General features: G+C 38.6%; 1 protein-coding gene across 5 annotated transcripts; it reads right to left on the reverse strand.

Annotated features, from left to right (window-relative positions):
• Positions 1–205: 205 nt before the first annotated feature.
• On the reverse strand, positions 206–14,358 carry ZNF800 (zinc finger protein 800). 5 transcript variants are annotated; one of them, XM_077179026.1, is made up of 6 exons: positions 14,207–14,358; positions 13,527–13,637; positions 10,793–10,888; positions 7,413–7,556; positions 3,282–5,037; positions 206–1,906 (listed from the first exon to the last, which is right to left on the reverse strand). In XM_077179026.1, coding segments are annotated over exons 2-6 (2,058 nt in total). In that variant the 5' UTR covers positions 13,588–13,637; positions 14,207–14,358; the 3' UTR covers positions 206–1,905. The 5 variants fall into 5 exon arrangements, with proteins under 5 accessions (XP_077035141.1, XP_054487544.2, XP_054487545.2 ...); XM_054631569.2 differs by having other exon boundaries at positions 206–5,037; XM_054631570.2 differs by having other exon boundaries at positions 206–5,037; positions 13,527–13,634; positions 14,207–14,352.
• Positions 14,359–19,428: the final 5,070 nt, after the last annotated feature.

The following is a 19,428-nucleotide window of genomic DNA, read 5'->3' on the forward strand; positions in this document are numbered from 1 at the left end:
GAGAACACAGACCAGGTACCAATCCAAGTTGCCTTAGACTGAAACAGCAGGAAAGCATCAAAACAAAAATGCCAGTATTATCATAGCTGTTTTCTTCAGTAGTTTGTTCTAAAAGGGTAACAACAAAAGTTCCTCAGTTAAAGAAGAGATTCCTTTACAAGGAATTTTTGTTTGCCAAAAGTACAGCAAGGGTTGACCACCAGTGTGAAGTGTTCACTCCACAAGTGCCAAATTTTTAATTAAAAAAACCCCATTTATTACAACAGAATATTACAAAGAACTAGCTTCAACGATCAACAAATAAAACTTTACAAAATGCAAACAATGTAATTTCCAACTGTGGAGTGACAGATATCCCAAGTTTACAAACACAACATCTTTTTGTTTATGCCCACTTAAAAATCATTTCCAGTCTGCTTTATTTTCCATCAAATACAGTACACATTTATCCAAACAAAAGCATGTACATTCAATATAGAACATTTTGAGCAAAGCTACAATCTCAGTTCCCATTCACAGTATTTTTAGTGCAATGCACTAACAGGGCCAAATAGTTCTCTATCCATAAAAGTATTTTTACTCCTGATCTTGTGATCAACATTTAGATATATTTTATACAAAAAAGTATATATGAACACGAGGCACCTCCCTAAGTAAGGGAGTGAACCGATATAAAAAACATGGTATTTCATCTGATGTACAATACCTTTCAAATTGTAGCAATTTGACACAAATCACTAAACAAAATATTTTCTAAAAGGTAAAAAATAAAAAATAAACAAACAAAAAACAAACAAACAAAAAACCCAAAACAAAACCCATGATTGCATGAAACCTGCCAAGAACTTCATAATGGTAGGCATGCAACTGTTTCACTACAATCTTGATTAAAAGGTTAAAAAAAGGGTATCTAAATATTTTCCAATTACACAAAGTCAAGTGTTACCCATAGTGGTCATTTATGATTTTGAGAGAAAATATATTTTGAGTTTCTCCCAAACTATCCTCCCTTTTTATTAATATTTAATGAAATAAGCTAACATTATAAGTGGTTGTGCACAGATTGTCTATAATACATCAGCAAATATTCACTACCTTCATATTAACATTAGTGTGTTGATCTTTCAAAAATAAACTGAAAAAATAAACTGCAACTATCATTAAAGTGCTTGTGTATAATTTTTTTAAAAATTAAAGAATAGAGGAATGTGGATATTCTTGTAAACTTTCTAGATGTTTACAAAGTTTTCCTGTGAACCACATATGGAAACAAAATGGAGGTCTTTGAAGCAACTTCAGCACAGTGAAATTCAGAATGTCCTTGAACTGGGAAATTAGCATGAACAAACTGAATTTATGGCAAACACTAAAATTAGCAGAATTCAGCCAATAAACACTACATTGTTTGCTCTTATACATTCATTTGTAATAAATTTAAAACAGTATATAATACAACGTTTACCAAAGTAGGATATCACATCAAAGTTTGAGCTGTCCATCAATTAGCACTGCCAGGGAGGGCCAGTATGCATGATGAGTTTTCTGAAGATTTCCTAAATGAGGAAAATCCACCTTCTTCCAAAGCTGCTGCTCATTAACTTGTCTCTGGTATACTCTTTTTCAATTTCAGGAAGTTTGTTATATACTGGGTCAAACTACAACTACATAGAGATAACTGCTAATTTAGAACCACGTGCATTTCACTTCAACTACTTCAGTGTTTTGGGAAGTGGTACTGTCCCACAAGCAGTCAGAATGATTATTAATATTGTAAGGAAAAAAAAACAGCTTATGAAAGTATTTCCTCCTTATAGTACCATTATCAAGAATTAGCAGTTCCACCAACAAACTAAAGTCTTTTTCATTCAAATGAACTTCAAACTTTCCGAACATCACTTGAACCTATCTGAAGAGAAATGGGAATAAATTAATACTTTGAATTCACCCATATAATTCTCTTTTAAACTACACAACATAAATAATTTACAAGGTTAAATTTTCAATTCTTATTCAAAATGCAGAAGTCACTCCCCCTCTAGAACTCAGCATAATTCAGGGTTCAACTCAGTTCATTTTTGAAGTTCTGCCTAATTTGGTCAGGATTTATTAGGAAGTCATGAAAGCACCACATCACAATTTAATATAACTAGGTGGTTATTCACTGTGAAAGCTGAACTCAAATCAAATCACCTCCCAGAAAATAGCGTTTCAGAGTTGAAACATAGAACAAGGCACATATACTTTGCTTTCTTTTTGCCAAATATGCTAGAAAGATAATTCTGCATAAGGATGTTAAAAACTCCTAAAATTATCACTAGTCTCTCTTCATCATACTTTTGTACAATCCCCAACCTTCAGCCATCAGTTGGTCAGTTTGAAACACAAAGTGACAGCACACAAATATTTTCTTTTTTAAAAGGTCCTCTAAAACTAGGCCATGGCCAGGCATATGGAAAACTGAGTAGCTACAAATGTAACCCCTCCAAGTGTAAAAAATTCTGAGAGCACCACATAAGCAAAAGTTTAGAAAATTTCAGGGCAGACTTCAATGCATACCAATGCTTAAAGCAAAAACTTTGATAAGATTTGAACAATTTAAAAAACTAAATGACCAGAAGTCTCCAAACCTGGGCTTATATAAATAAGCATTAAAAGAATGGAATTCTAAATTTAATGACTTCAAAGGTCTTTGCAGACACCTAACCCATAATGATTTTAAATCAAAGCAACTAAGCAACCAAATTACATTTAAAAACCTTCTCTATGCGCTTTTGTTGACAGTGTGTTGGCAATACACATTAAAATAAAAATTTAAATTCACAAATGCTAATTCCAGTAAGTTCATAGAAATTTTTTGTTATCAGCTTTTACTTTAGTACTTTTAGTACTTCTTCAAGTGGTCACAGCAAAGTTAATTAAATGAGTTAAGTTATTCAAACCATACAAAATTACAGTTAATTTAAAAAAAATACTATTTTAAAAATGTACTTATATTAGCTTTATTACAGCAGATGCCTTAAGACAGTTTAAAGAGTTGACTTAGTACACTTTAATCTACATTCCATCTTTCTACAATGACAAATTTAATTTTAACTCTTTTCCAAAATGCTAAAAAAGAAATAAATTTGACATCTACTTTTGCATTTAAACCACTAAACCATAAAATATATGGGAAAATATGTTTTCAGCAATAAATCAACAACAGCAAAAGAAATGCAGTGGTATTGTTGGTTTGTTTTGTTTTTTTTTTAAAAGACAAAACACTTTTTCTTTTTCCTCACCAGACAACAGCTTTAGATCTTGTACTTCTGCCTTTGGTTTTACTTTCTTCAGGTGAATGAGATACGTTTGCTTTGTGGGTTTTCTTATGATGTTCTAGAAAAGCTTTTCTGGCAAATGCTTTCCCACATTTATTACATCGGTGCAGAGAAAAGTTTTTTGTTACTTTTACTTCAATGCCAACATCAGCTCCTTCATACTTTTTATTGGGAGAATTAGAGGTGACATCCTGTTTTGAACCGATCTGTTTTGTTTCATCCTTCTGAGAGCCTCTTTTTGTCACCTTATTTAGAACAAGATCAATTGGCTTCTTTATTGCTCTTATTTCTAAACTAGCTGTTATTTTCCCAAGGTAGCGTGGCGACTTTTTGTGAACCACGGTTATGTGTCGGATCACATCACGCTTGCGACGCGTTTCATAAGAGCACAGTGGACACCTGTAGTATTTAACATAAATATTATTTCCATCTGTGTGTAATTCAATGTGCTTTGTTAAATTCTGTTTAGACGTAAATTGGCGCTTACAGAGTTTACAGTAAAGCTGCTTGAAGTCAAAGCCAGCTGAAAGTTTTGGCTTCCTGGCTTTTTGCTGGCCACCTGCAGCAGATGCATTGGTTGATTTAGGGGTTGATTTAGTGGTTGATTTGCAGGTTGATTTAGTGGTTGATTTAGAGGTTGATTTAGGGTTTTCAGGGTCCTGTTTAATCTTATTTTTCTGTGCTGACGGTGTGTTCTTTTTCTCATTTGAATGATTTGTTCCCTTTAATTCATTCTGTGGAGAAAGCACAATGGAAGGGGGTGAAGGTTCTACAGAATCTGCTGGTTCAACTTGTATTTCTGTGCCATTGGTAGCATTGTTGGGTCCTTTCTCTCTTTTAAAGTTCTTTCCAGAAAGAGTTATCTTGTGAACAATTTGCATATGCCTTTTCAGCATTATCTGTGAACTATATTTCCTCTTGCACAGAAGGCATTTGCATGCACTTAAATTGTATTCAGCCTTTGAAGACGACTTTTGTTTTCTGGTCTTAAGAGATTTTTTAGCAGAAACTGTATCCAAGAACAAAGGTTGCCCAGGCTTTGTAGCTATATCAGGAGTAATGGAATCCCTTCTTAATCCTCTATGAACTTCATCAAAATGCCTCCTTACATTGGCTTTTGTGGCAAATGATTTATAACACACAGGACAACTTCTACCTAACGCGACAAGAACATTCTTATTTCGTCCTCTTGCAGAGCACTGGTTTGGTTTCTTTTTTGTTTCTATATACTTCTTTAGTTCTTCCATCTTTTTTTTGTGTACTTTTCGAATGTGCCGGCGTACACTGCGTCTTGAATGAAATTCCTTCCTACAGAGGCAACAAATCAATTGGTGGCCATAATCAGAATTATCCAGAGAGTCCAAGTCAGGATTTACTGCTGGTGGCTGTTCTTCAGGAGTAGATATCACCTTGTTTGTAACAGGATCAGCAGGAGGTAATTCTAGAGTATCCCCAGCTGGGACTGGGGCTGGAGCTGAAACAGTCTTGGGTTGCTCAGTGCTGGGTTCCTGGATCTGTACTGGAGCTTGATCGGGGGTATGGCTGCTTTCTGTGTTCTCATCTGGGCTATCAGTCCTTGACACATATTGAAATACAGCATTTTGATTAGTTTCTATAGGTTCCAATGTAATTATATATTCTTGCTTATCTACCCTTGGATAGATTGCTTCAAGAAGGTCATTTATGGCTTGACTCTGCTTATCTTTTGTATGTGGGAGGTCTGTGAAAAGAGGAAAAGGTATTTTTTAATGATTTGGTTATTTCCAATTATTTCAATTTCAAAGTAGCTTTTAACCACTACGTGAATTAAATCTACAAATTTCCACAAATCCTCTTTTGTACTCTCTGAACACTCAAAGGCTTCGAGTAATCATTGCAAGTTGCCTTTTTATTAAAAGCCAGCATCGGAAATAACCCTCCTGGCGTGCTGATGTGAAAGCCACCTGAACTAAATATCTGTATGACTGGAATTAAGCTAGTCTTTAAAAAACTGTATCAATTGCAAGAATAACATCATTCGACTGAGCTTGTTCTGCAGGTGCGCAACTAAGCCTCAAGTATCATTAAAAACCGATTTTCCTACTGTGGGATACAGGCACTTACAATAAAGGAACCTAATTCTGGAAATAAGCCCTTCTCTGTGAATTCTGAACCTCTGTGAATCCTTACCAAAGAATGAAACATCTGTGTAACCTGAGCATTGCATGAAGATATCAGCAGATCATATTTTACAGGTCTCAGTAAAATTCTCCCTTTAAATGCCAAATTAGTTCAGTGCTCTAGTTCCCAGTGTGACACTCGGAGCATCCTCAATGGCACAACTAGGAAGCTGGGGTCCTACAGCAAAAAGGTGAGGCACTGAGATGACACAGTTCAAATTATTGTGGATAATTTTAAAGATGTGAGTCCTGGTAACAGCTAATTAAAAACCCACAGTCAGAGTTATTCCTTCCACACACCCAGCAATAAATGGAAAGTGCCAGTACAAAAAATAGGCGTTTTGTAGCTCCAAACCCATTTTTAACACTGAATTTTTAACAGCTTTTACAGTCTGTTTCAAATGAGCCTATCTATATAGCTTTCACCAAGAGTAAAAAAGTCTTTCCTATTTTATAGTACCTTTTATGACTACTTCATGACTATATTGAGTGCATGGATTTTTCACCATGGTGTGCTGAACTTCGATTCCCAGCTCTTGTTCACTATCTTATTGAAAAAACTCCCACTTAGTCCAATAACTACACTCAATTTTATATAAAGCACAAGTATTTATACAGTTTTATTCAGAGTGTGTAATATTATTCCTTTTATTTGCACCTCATAGTGAACAGTGGAAGTTATTTATTTCTGTGTTACTTGCTGCTATTTCATATTAACATATGAAAGTTAATCAGAAAGTTAAAAGAAAGCTAGAATGCCAGGAGCTGGATATTAAGTCTTTCCTCAGGGTAACCTTACTTTGCTTAGAAACTATTACATCTAAAGTCACATGCACTTCTAACCTTGCTTTGTAACTACAAGTCACCCCTTGTCACAGAGAAGCTCTGTGACTCTCTAACTGGCCAAGTTAGCTCATTTAAGGAAGGGGACAGCACCAGCTTTTTCACCTTCTCCTTACAGCTGATACCATGTGAAAAAACAATCATCAAAGTATATCTCTGTTCCTAATTTTTGAAATATTGAGGCAGTAAGGCATTAATCAGGAAAGAAAAATCCTCATTGCACCTATATTGATCTAGTGAGGAGATCAAGATAATTACCTCTACAAACACTTTTGAATGCTGACACATTTCCAAATTAATCAACTTTACTCAGATTAACAAAAAGTCATCACTGGAATGAGACTATAATAAATTTCTTTTTCCATAAAAATATAGTTCTTAACTTTTTCCTCATCACTCAAGTAACTTCTTTTAATAATAAAGCTTATTTTCTATAACAAAGATGTTGGGCTAGGCATGATCACATAGGATATGTTAAAGCAGCATATGGTAAAGTGAAACAGGGGAAAAGAGACAGCATTACTCAAGCACAGATCCTTAAATAGAAGGGTAAACTTTTAGTCTGTGTTTCATACTGACTAAAAGCAAAAGCCTGCATCCATGACACAAGCACTGTATTCTCTCAGTACAGGAGAATATTAAGGATATTGACCCAGGTCACTTCACAGGAGCAGCCAAAATCCATCAGAGCTATGATGGCCTAAAACTGAAACACCCTGTTAGAGTCACTGCCTTCTGTGAGATTAGCTTCCCAGTCCTTTGACATGCTTTTGGTATCTTTCACAGTAAAGGACAGATGGGAAAGAAAAAGGGGAAGAAGGAATAAAAAGTGTTAGGAGTGACAATTAAAAGACTAGATGCATAAACTAGCTATCTAATTATGATATTGGCATGGCTCTTGGTTGTTAATTCATATAAAGTCATTAGTGTAGCTCCTTTAATAACATAAAAGTGATCTACATACATTACTACAGAAATTTAGATCCACCTTACTATTTTGCATTTTGTTTCAGGTGTTTGTGTAAATGGAAATGAAAGATAAAATTTTCAACTTGACAGAGCTTTATTAAACATTTAAATTAATAAGACTTACTATCATCCATCTGAAGACTTGGAGGACAATAAAACTTTTTGTGAGTAATTAAATTTGGTAATCCTCTGAAGAGACTCCGGCACAATTTACACTCAAAAATCGTGTCCACATCTCTTAACAAGATATGTTTAAGTTGTTTCGTTCCTGTAATAAAATAAATATTACACTTATGGAAGGCTTTCTGTTCATTTCTTAATTCACATCATCCTATGACAGTGGAAACATTTTAGACCATGAATAATTATATCAGCATTTTATCTTTTGTTAGTGCTACTTCATTTGTACTGAAAGTTTATCATACATGCTCCAAATTTCACTATGAAGACAAGACTGGGATGAAAAAAATCCCTCAAGGATTACACACATTACAGTTTACAAAGAAAGTGCAATGACTTACAACAAAAACTAACATCTAACATTAAGAGTTCTTACTACGGTATTTGGTTGTTGCAATACAAGTGCCCAATAGGAAAGAATAAGCACCTAGAGCATTTAAAGAAGCCTGTAGTATTTTTTCTTCAGGGTTATCCTACAATGCTAAGAAAACAAGACACATACAGCTATTTCACATAGAAATGGCACCTGGTAAGGCAAAAAACTAAAGGATTGAATAGACCAAAGAGAATAACTAACAGGTCAAGAAATGTTACTACCCTTAGATATCTAACCCAAGTCCAACATGATGACACTTAGGTGAGATAGTAGAAATGTACGCACATTTTCAGCCTGAAGAAAGGAAAATACATACAACTTAACCTGAAAGATCTCTATTAAAACATAGTGTGATAAAATATGCCAGCTTTCCAGACAATCACTCATTGTATACAAAGATGGTTAGATCTAGCATTGTTGATATATTCCAGCTCCTGCCATGTTTTTTACTCTTCAGACTTAGTCCTTCATTTCTCATCTCATGAAAATTATGAATGTAAGGCCTAAAATAGCAACAGATTACTAAATGATGCTTTCCCACTCCAAATTAGAAAGAAGCACTAACTAACCAAATTCAGCTATTTTACTTATCTTGACTTTTCTTAGAATTTAATTATTCAAAACTAATCAAACAAGGAAAAATATAATGACCTAGACCATCAATAAATAATATCAAACATCTATGAAAGAGCAGCAGCAAGACATTCTGCAAGCTGAACTACCAGGTCAAGTGTTCTGTCATCTCATCACACTTCTCTGAAGAATTCTTTTCAAAGATCAAACACACTGCAGAACTATTTTCTAAATTAAAATCTTTCAAATATTAAAAAATTCATAATAGGTTATAGTTCTTCAATACAAATAGGCCTTACCAAGAAAACTTATTTCTTGGTGCAAGAAGAGTACTACAAAGATTTCTAAATCTAAGTTTCAGCAAAGCACAGTGTCTTCTTCAACAGTTCCTTAAAAATGGTATCCAAACTTGACCATCTGAGGCTACCACAGTTTCTGTCCACTCCAATGCCTTCCCAAGCCATATCCACTGCTCTTTCTTTGAGTGTAACTAACTTCACCCTCATTTGACCTGCATTTTTACAAACAGACTACCAAACTATATTTACTACTATATATACTACTATATTTAGATATAGTAACAAATAAAAACTGTGCAGAGTTCCCCCCCAAAGCAATTGTTTACTCTGATCTCACCAACATTTGAATTTCTGCGCATAAAGAAAATCCAGCTAAACAAAACTGAAGATGCTCCATGTAGATAAAGTTCCATGCTGTTCATGCATGCCCTAGCCACAAGCCTCATTCTCAAAAAAATTCTCCATTGCTACCCAGTCAAGGGACATACAGGTTCCTCATTCTCTCCCCTGTTATATTCAGTCCCTGTTTAGGACTGAATTGTTTTTTTTCCAATACAAATTGGTGGATTTAAGAATTACTGGATGAAATTAAAGGATTTATGACACATTGGAGATCATACTATATGACATGGTAGTCATTCTGGCTTCAAATCCTCCTTATGCATCTGTGAAACTTTTCACAGAGAGTAAAGAAAAATTATTGGTCCTTTTGAAATAAACTGCAGACATTCAGAAACTTCTTGAAACAGCAAAAAAAAAATTAACTTACTGCAGTCTACTCTATTTTGTAGTTACATCTAAATGTATATTGTGATGGCAATGCAGGTGATACCTTGTCAAATCCTGTTAACATGTGTAAATGTTGATGCTAGAATAACATCAAAGTCACAATAAATCAGTAGAGAACACCAGTCATAAATATCTCTATCAGAAATTCCAAAATTCATGCCTTTTGCAAGCAGTTTCTTTTTTAGGAAAAAAAAATTCGAATTCACTTTTTATTCTTAATGCTTTGAATGACAGAAGCTTTTGATAAAATTACTTAAACAGTTATGTGCAATACTCTGTCATAAATTTCTATTCCTTTACCACAAGAATCAAATACTCTCTTTCCATAATGAAATGTTGCTGGTTCAAAACCAGCCAGTAAAATCTTTGTCTAAGTCCTCTTGCCTTCTGTCCAACCTCCCTGATGCAGGCAACTGATGATATCAAAGTAAGCTCTCAGTTTAACACCTGCCAGCGAGGATGATCTGGAAGTAACTCAGAGACAAAGTACCTGCAACTAGTTTGTGCTATTACCAGTAGATATTCCATTAATCTGCTTCAAGCAAAAGAAGCCTGTCATGCATCTCTGAGGCCTCAAGCAAAATAAAAAAGGTTACTAATGAATAATCACACATCCTGTTTTTGTATTAAGTTATTGAAACGCTAGTGAACAATTTAAATACTGTGCCCATTTACAAGACTCAGACCAGACATGCATCTCATTGCACAGCAGCAGTGCTTTAATACACATTTCACATACTTAAAAGATCTACAGGAAAAAAAATCTAGAAACGCATAGATAGTAGCACTAAAGAAGTTGTGAAAGTAAAATGTTTGGTTTGCCACATCAGAAGTGTAGAAACAGCTTGCAAACATTGAAGGTTTCAATCTTCCCTGGCATGCCTCCCCAAATGCTTAGCTGTTCATTGCTACGTATTGCAACTCCCAAAGTCAATCAAGGAACACCTTAAAAGTAATATGATGAAGCAATTTAAGATGTTCAAGATTAAGTTTTTTCTTCACCTCAGGAGTTTTATCATAAACTCATTGATAATAGCAGCAGAAATGACACAAAGCAGAACAACAAACTTAATTTTTAAGGTTTCTGAAGGATAACTATACAGCAAGATCTGTATCTTCAATACTTTCTATGAAAACCCTTATTAAAAGTTATACATAATTCCAAAAAATCTACCAATATTTTGCAAATATGGACAAAGTCAGGTGCTGGTTATCTTAATACACTGAATAAACATAACTCTTTTAACAAGGTAATGAACTTCTTAAGGGTCAGGCATGGTTTCCTACCTGATCGAAAACACTCAATGATTTGTTGAATACCAGATTTTGATGTTTGCAGAGGCTGCTGTAATAACGGAGGATCACCAGGCTCCAACAGATGCACTGAAATATATAAAAGGATAATAAGCCATTAGAAAACACTCAGGTAATTTTTGTAATTTAGGAATCTTCCATACATACAGTAAACTAGCTAAAAAGAACAGCCAGGACTACAGTAAAAGTAGCCTTACTCTAAAATTTTCACTTATACTGAATTAAAAAACAGTCAACAGTGAATTTTCCAGCTATGATACCTTCTGACAATTTGCTGTCATTTTAATCACTTTTTTTTTGTCTGTATTCAAAGCTACATGTAAAAAACCATAGAAACATAAATATATAAGACCAAATTAACTCCGTAGAAATTAGGTTATTAAAGGAACTCCCCAGAACAATCTACTTGACTCCCATTGTTAAAACCAAATGGCATGTACAAAAGAGCATTACCAAATTGTTTATTACCAGCATTACCAAATACTTCACAGCACACTACGTGACTTCAATGTTGCCAGTATGCACCTAAACACTGAAGCCAAATTTAAGGTAGCAATGATCAAAAAAATGCAAAAGCATAGCTACATAGCATATACCAAAAAAACCTAGCACATATTTTTAACCATGAAAAGCTATATTCAATAAACTCTTCAGGCTCAAATAAACTGAGGGAATACTTTATTTCTGATGTTTCTTTCCATATCATCCTTGTTGAAATGTTGGGGGACACAAGACACATGATGGACTTTGGACCTGGTTAATATAAGAGATTTGTTAACAGAGTGCCTTGGCAAAAGCAAACAGAACTTTGAAAATTAGACCTAGATTGCAAGAAGATTAAATCAAACAGGTTTACAAGGAAAAGAAAATCCCATTAAACTCTGCAAGCAAGAGATGCTGATATATGCATAAGTTTGTGTATGTGATTTTAACCTAATCATTGTAGTACACATTACTAGTCTCCCTGAAATAGTACAGAAGTGTTTGTATCCCACAATAAAATCAGATTCTGATCACCAAATCAGTCTCCCCGTCTCTCTCCATCGCCGACACATATTCTTTGCAAAAGCTATTAAAACTAAAACATATATTAATCAGATCCTTTAGCAATTCCAATATGCAGTATTTGCACACGTGAAAATTAATAGCACTCCATTCCTGTATATAGATATGGCAATTAAGCCTTGCCCAGAGGGAACCCAGATTTACAGGAATAAGAACACTTCTTGAAGCATGTGTTGCAAAATCATTAGTTAGGTCTTATTTTATATTTCTTATTGACTAAACAGCCAGCCTTGCATTTCATAAACTGGCTCCCACCTTAACCATTTGGTTTGATTTTAACCCCATTGTAAGGTTTTCATTTCTAAATGTAGCACTGAGATCTCTAAGGAAGTTATTTTTAATAAAGGCCAGTTGAGGCATAGTATGAAACTAGAGATAATAAGTGCAAAAAGACTAAACAAATTATGACTGGAATGTTGAGCTAAAAGGTTATAAATAAATTCTAGCTGAATAGAACATCAGAAAACAAAGCACTGTAAAAAAGGACAACACAATGAACATTCCACCCAAGTATCCTGGTCCCATAATATACTGTTATAAATACACACACATAACAACCATGACAAATCAGCTAATCATTTGGGGATCTCTAACACAATGGCATATTGTATTCTACTAACCTAATCCCTACACTTCAAAATAAAACATTTTGGTTTGTATATAGCCTCTAATATGCATGTACAACACCAACTGACAGCAACAGGAGTAACACAGGTAAAGAAGACCTAACACATCATTGTTAATTTGTCAGGCAAGAAAAATATTTTTATGTTTTTAAAGCATTAGAACAACTCAAAACCATTTCATCATCAACACAAAGAAATGTTTCTACTAACTGAACAATATCTACTCTCAAATTACATTTCAATTACATTACAAAGGGGCATAATCAAAGTCACTGTGCTCACATTTTCATCTGTTAATTCCCCAAACTGATGCCTCTCTTCTCAAAACAGAAGTGAAAGCATCCAAATTGCACCTTTCTTTCAAATATGTAAGTGAAAGCATCTAAATAAATGCCACAAGGCAAAAAGAAACAAAATAGCCTTTAAAAATACTAATTATAACAATAAGCAGAATAATTTCAAAAGCATCTAACAGGTTGGCGGAACCTTCAGAATATTCATTACAGTTTCCACTGATGGTATCTTTCACATCACTCAAGCATGGAATGTGAAGAGTTGTTTTAGGTGGGGTTTTTCACCTCTGAGACTAAGATTTTCAATTTCACCAGAGTTTACCAGAGAAGAGAGAGTAAAAATATAAACAACAAATGCAAATGATTGCTAGAAACACCATTTTACAAAAAAAAACAACCGAGAACACTGCACTTTTTGGAAACAAAACGATGAGTTGTTTTACACATGCTCTTGCCTTCCTCTGCTCACTTCATACATACAACGCCCATGTGGTGACCTGAGGATTATCCCACATGCAGGAACTAAAATATCCTCTTCCTGAAATGATTTTAAGGTGACAGTTCATGGATACAAAAAAACCCCCGCATTTCCAAACAAAATTCAGAGACTTTTTATACCTAGAGCTGACACTCATGATATACATTCGCATTCTCACAACAGTTTCTGCAAGCTTTTAATGAAGGAGACATGCAAAACAGCCGAAGCATCACACACCACTATACCTGGTTCACAGCATCCATGGTGATGGTGGTCAGTCTGACAACACTTGTCCCTTAGAGGCATTTTCCGTGCGCAAGACCTACTTTCCTTCTACATCCAGCAGCTCGTTTCTGCTAAAATAAGCAAATTAGCAGTCACCGCCGAAGCACAAGGGGCTCAGGAGCGCGCCATCCCCGCACACCCACTTCCTACGGCCGGGCAGGCCGGAGCAGCGGCACCCCTGGCGCAGGAGAAAGTCCCATTGTTTTCGGCAGGTCTCACGACGCCCTCTGCAACGGCGGCGGCGAGCACGGCCCCGCTCCCGCGCCGCCGCCACCTGCGCCTCGGCCGCCGGGCAGAGCCCCAGGCCGCCGCCCTGCCCGCCCAGCCCGGCCCGGCCGCACGGCCCCGCGCCCCCTCCGCGGCGGCCCGGCCGCGTTCCATCCCCACCGCGCAGCCTCGTCCCGCAGCCCCGCCGGTGGGACGGCGTCCTTGGGGTCCCGTGGGGAGAGCCGCGCTCCCGGCACCCGGGCCAGCAGCGCTCCCGCCGCCGGGCCGAGCGCTCCGCGGCGCTGCCGGAGCCGGAGCGGGGCGCGCCCGCCACGCGCGGCCGGGCGGGAGGGGCGCGCGGCCGCAGGTGACAGCGGGCACCGACGCCGGGACGGGGCGGGCGCGACGGGCGGGCGCCGCGGGCGCGCCCTACCTGGAAAGAACGGGCGGCTTCTCCCTCCCCGAATTAAACTTTATTCGCCCCTGTCCCGCCAGAGCGGCGGCCGCTGACCCCGGAGCCGGATGGGCACGGGGGCAGGAAGTGACTGCGGTCCTGGCGGCGAGAGCCCGCGCAGTGCGCAGGCGCCGCTCCCCGGCCTGGCCGCACAGGTGCCGGGCGGCGGGGGCGGCCCGGCCCGCGGGGCTGTGGCGGGGCGCGCGAGGAGCCCCGGCCGGGCTGAGGCGCAGCGCCGGCCACGGGACCGACCCTTCGGGCCGAGTGCGCGGCGGGAACCCGCGCCGTCTTTGTCCCGGTGGGGAGAAAGGCCCGCGCTGACCGCCCGTGCTGCGCAGCGCTGCCCTGGGGCACCGGTGCCGGGACGCACGTGGGAGCAGCCAACATCCCTGGAGCTGGCACTTCTGCCCCCTCGCAGCCTGGTCTGCGCCTTTACAGTGTAAAAAAATATGAACCAAACCACTAGTAGACCTACCGAAGAAAAGCGTAGGTTAATGTTTTGAACACTTGGAGGAAAAACTCGTGTTTTGAAAGAGAATTGTGTGATGTCTATCCCAAATATCGGCTGCAGGAAGTCGGTGCAGTGCAGTGAGTGGCAGGGCAGCCAGGGTCTCCAGACAGGTTTCTACAGAGTCCTGTTTAGTCCTGTGCTGTCTTAGTGCGCTTCTGTAGGCACCTCGGGTTGTTGAACAGGTGATACTTGGCTTTTGCCAAAGGAAAGGTAAGATTAAGTCTTCATACACTTACAGAACAACTTCTGCCGTTGAAGAAAAATCTGTAAGATAATGTCAGGAATAAGCACACCATCGCAGGAAAAAATGGTGATGGTACTAACACAAAAACAATCTGTGAAGCTTTGGCTTGTAATAGCATTACTTAATGGAGATAGGACTGATGGTTTGAGATAAAGTTCCAGTCACATTACTGTCTGTGTGACAATAAGATGTCTCACACTTTCTCAAATCAGACATGGAGAAACCTTACCATCTGTGGCCATTAACTTGTGCACAACAATGTCTTCTTTTAAAATATGGGCATTGGTTTAATCAATAAGTCTTCTTTTTCCAAAGCAACATGAGACCAAACTCAAACTCCATCAGTTGCATTTGGATTTTGGTTAAAAACTGGAAACCCCTTAAATGTCAGAGAACAGTTCAAACAGCTGAGTGCCAAATAGCATCTTAACTCTGAGGTAGAGCAGAACTCAATTGAAACCTTTGTGTCAGACAACCCAACACAGGTTGTTGTGTATGTCCAGAGGTGCTCTCACCTCGAGTTTAGCTACATTCTGAGCTCTGCTGTGTTTTAGACACACAGTGTCTAAAACACAGCAGAGAGGCATAATCTCTGCCAGCTGTGTTCAACCTATGTAAAGAGCACTTGGATAAAACTGTAAAGCTCATGAGTAACAAAGTGCAATGAACACAGCTGTCAGCTCTAGTTCTGCACAACAGCCTACTGACTGTTGTACTTGCCTGAGAAGTATTGAACTTAGAGAATTAACATTCCCCACCTCCCAGGAGACGTGGGAGTCAGGCTCAAAGATGATCTTACATTTTCACTGATGACACTGCACTACGAATATTGAAATAATGGAAATGGAAATCTGGAATCTTTTGGCCGTATTTGGGTTTCTGGGTTTAGCCACTCTCGGGATTTTTTTTTCTCCTTCTAATCCAATGAAAGATTCTCCTTTTGCAGCCTATGGTCTATATTATGCTTGCATGGCAAGATTTTGCTAGTGACTGGCCTGTAAGAGTGGCTTGTCTGAGAAGCTTCTGGAAGCTTCCCTCATGTGGCAGAGCTAATGCCAGCCAGCTCCAAGATAGACCCACCACTGGTCAAGGCTGAGTTAGTCAATGATGATAGTAAAGCCTCTGTGATAACATGTTTAAGAAAAAAAGTTACTGCACAGAAGTAATTGTGGCCAGAGAAGAGCAGAGTGAGAATAGGTGAGCAAAACAGCCCTGCAGACACCAAGGTCAGTGCAGGAAGATGGGGAGGGAGGAGGTGCTCCAGGCACCAGAGCTGGGATTCCCCTGCAGCCCCTGGTGCAGGCCATGGGGAGGCAGCCGTGCCCCTGCAGCCCAGGGAGGAGCAGGGGGAGCAGAGATCCACCTGCAGCCCCTGGAGGAGCCCAGAGCAGAGCAGGTGGATGCCCAAAGGAGGCTGTGACCTTGTGGGAAGCTCACCCTGTCAGGTTCCTGGCAGGACCTGTGGCCTGTGGAGAAGGGAGCCCATGCTACAGCAGGTTTGCCAGCAGGACTTGTGATCCTATGGAGGACCCATGCTGGAACAGTTTGTTCCTGAAGGATTTCCTCTCTGTTGAAAAAAGGACCCACGCTAAAGCAGTTCATGAAGAACTGCAGCCTGTGGGAAGGACACCTCTCCCTGAGAAGGAAGCAGCAGCAGAAATAATGTGAGGAACTGACCATAACAATATTAACCACCTGTCCCTGTGCACCACTGCTGGGGAGGAGGTAAAGATTTGGGAATAAAGTTAATCCCTGGAAGGAGGGAGAAGTGGGGAAAATGTGTTTTTAAAATCCATTTTACTTCTCATTATCCTACTCTGATTTTGATTGTGTTCAATTGATTTCTCCAAGCTGGGTCTGTTTTGCCCATGACACTGACAGATCTCTCCCCATCCTTGCCTCAACTCATGAGATTTCATTATTTTTCCCTCCCCTGTACAGTTGAGGAGGGAAGGGATAGAGCAGCTTTGGAGGGCAACTGGCATCCAGACAATGCCAATGGCCATTCTTTCTTGTCCTTTTCCTATTTATCTTCAAAAAAGTGAGAAGTTCCTCCTTCTTAATAACCCCCCATTCAGTGAAGCATTGGGATTATGTCCTCTTAATGTTCTCTTCAAGATGAAGATAAGTTGCTTTAGCCTCTCCCTCTGTGACATGCTCCAACCCCTTGAACTACCTTTTTCTGGATGCTTTTAATTTTCTAAGTATTCCTTTCCTACTTAGGAGCCCAAACTGGACACAGTGTTGCAGATGTGGCTTCAGGAATGGCAAGTAGAGAATAATCATCTCCCTTCACCCACTGTGATGTTGATGTGGCTCAGTATAGTGGTTAGTTAGTGCAACCCCGACATTGCAGTATTGATCCTTATTTCACTGTTTAACTGGGACCCACAGGTTCTTTTTGCAGAGCTGCTGTCTCATTAGTCAGTCCTCAGCCTATACCAATGCTTGAGGGGTTTTACCCTCGGTGCAAGGCTTTGTCCTGTCAGTTCATTCTCCAGCTTGTTCAAGGTGTCCTCACAGAGCAACCCTGACCTCCAGTATGTCAGACACTCCCTGGTTTCAGCCACTCATTTTATCATAATAGACCATGACATGGGTTATACAAAATGTGCCTTTCTGCCTTCCCCCTCTCCAATTTTAGAAATTCCAACTAAGGTCAAGTTCTCTTTTGCTGTATTTTTTGGGAGGTGGAAGTGCATATTTTTGGAAGATGGCCAAACAGCAACTGAAATCTTATTCTGTCTTAAACACATTTTCATAGCTTTTGTGTGCCATAACTTTGTGTGAATGTTGTGTTCTTAACTTAAGGAAGACCTTAAATGGTCACTGTTGCATGAAAGTGTAAATCTTAGTAATTTAGCTGACCTTTAACCTCGTTGTGGGTGGAAGACCCTAATCTGTCTATTGCTGCTAGTTTACAAGGTAACTAATTAGTAGTTTACAATGTAACTAATTAGTAACAAGGGCAAACAACCACACCCAAACTTTGACCAGTCAGCCAGACATGTGCAAGGCTCTCTGGGACTGATAAAAGCTGCCAGCACAGATCAGGTAGTTCCATCTGACCGAGCAGTAGGTGCCTTCAGGAGCATGCTTGCAGGGTGGAGTCCTTTCAGCCAGTAGCCAGCCATTGAATAAGAGAAATTTGGATCAGGATAGGAAAGATTCCAGTACAGCTCACTTCACAGTACAGTGCTGCAGTTGTTCATCCAAGAGGTTAAACTGGAACTTGGATCCAATTTGAGTTTCGTTGTGTGTAAAAAGAACAAGCATATGATGTTGCCTGACTTTGAAAAATAGAATATTCCTCTGTAAAATATGAACAGTAATTGAAATTCATAATAACTTTCTTTTTTTCTTATATAGATAAGAGTCAATGAAAATGAAAAACATTTTTAGAACAATACATAATTCTTCATACAATCCATAATTAGCTTGTATACAGGGAATATGGAAATTCACAGTGAAACCAAATACAATGTGAAATGTACAGGATGCATTTGCATATAACAAAGGTAAGGAGGAAAATATTTTTGATGCATTTTATGTAAATTCTAGGCATAAAATATATCATTAGGGAAGGGGGTTAGAGTTTAGCTTTCATTCTCTGGCCATTGTTTTCAACATAACCAGCAGATTTTGAAGCAGAACCTTTATTTATTCATTGTCTTTTAGATGATGTGGAGCTGGTGAGAAGTTTTGAACTAAGTCTTCTGTTACAATTTGATGATCAAATTATTTTTTAATTGTTTCTGGATTGTGAATATGGCTTTGAAAAATGCAAAATTCAGGACAATTTCTCTTAGTTACTGGACTGTGCTTTCAAAATACATGAAGTATTCTAGCAAGGGAGGTACATTTTTGGTAGAGGATATTGAAGTTTTGTCTCAAACAGTTGTGATAGTAGGTTTAGTATCCACTGAGAGGTTTTGTCTTGCCAAAGGGCTGGCAGTAACACCTGCTGAGATGCCTTGCCATCTGTTTATACATCTAAGAGCTGTAAGATTTGATTACTAAACTTTTCCTCATATGCTATGACCACTAACATTTTTTCTGTATTTGGGATGCATTTTGGATGAAGCACCTGGCTTCATAGTCATTTTTCCTAGGAGAAAATAATTGTAAGTTGGAGTGAATTAATGCTGCGATGCTGCACTGAACAGAGTTCATTTTTGCAGAGGTGAAGGTAAAGTTGCATTTACCCTGAAGGATCTCACGTGTAATATGTGCTAACCAATAAGTATCACAAATCATAGTCATAAAGTGTTTCACTTCAAATACAGATATTCCAGCATTCCTTAATATATCACTCTTAGTCTATTTACTCACTTGATGTGGCTTCATGTAATGTCCTTGCTGAAAGCATCTCATGAAAACTATATATTCAGAAACTCCATATCAAACAAATTCATTATTAAAAGTTTTAACAAATTAAACATAGAA

This window comes from Agelaius phoeniceus, chromosome 5 (genome assembly GCF_051311805.1).
Source record: "Agelaius phoeniceus isolate bAgePho1 chromosome 5, bAgePho1.hap1, whole genome shotgun sequence".
In the NCBI taxonomy this organism is placed as follows: Eukaryota; Metazoa; Chordata; class Aves; order Passeriformes; family Icteridae; genus Agelaius; species Agelaius phoeniceus.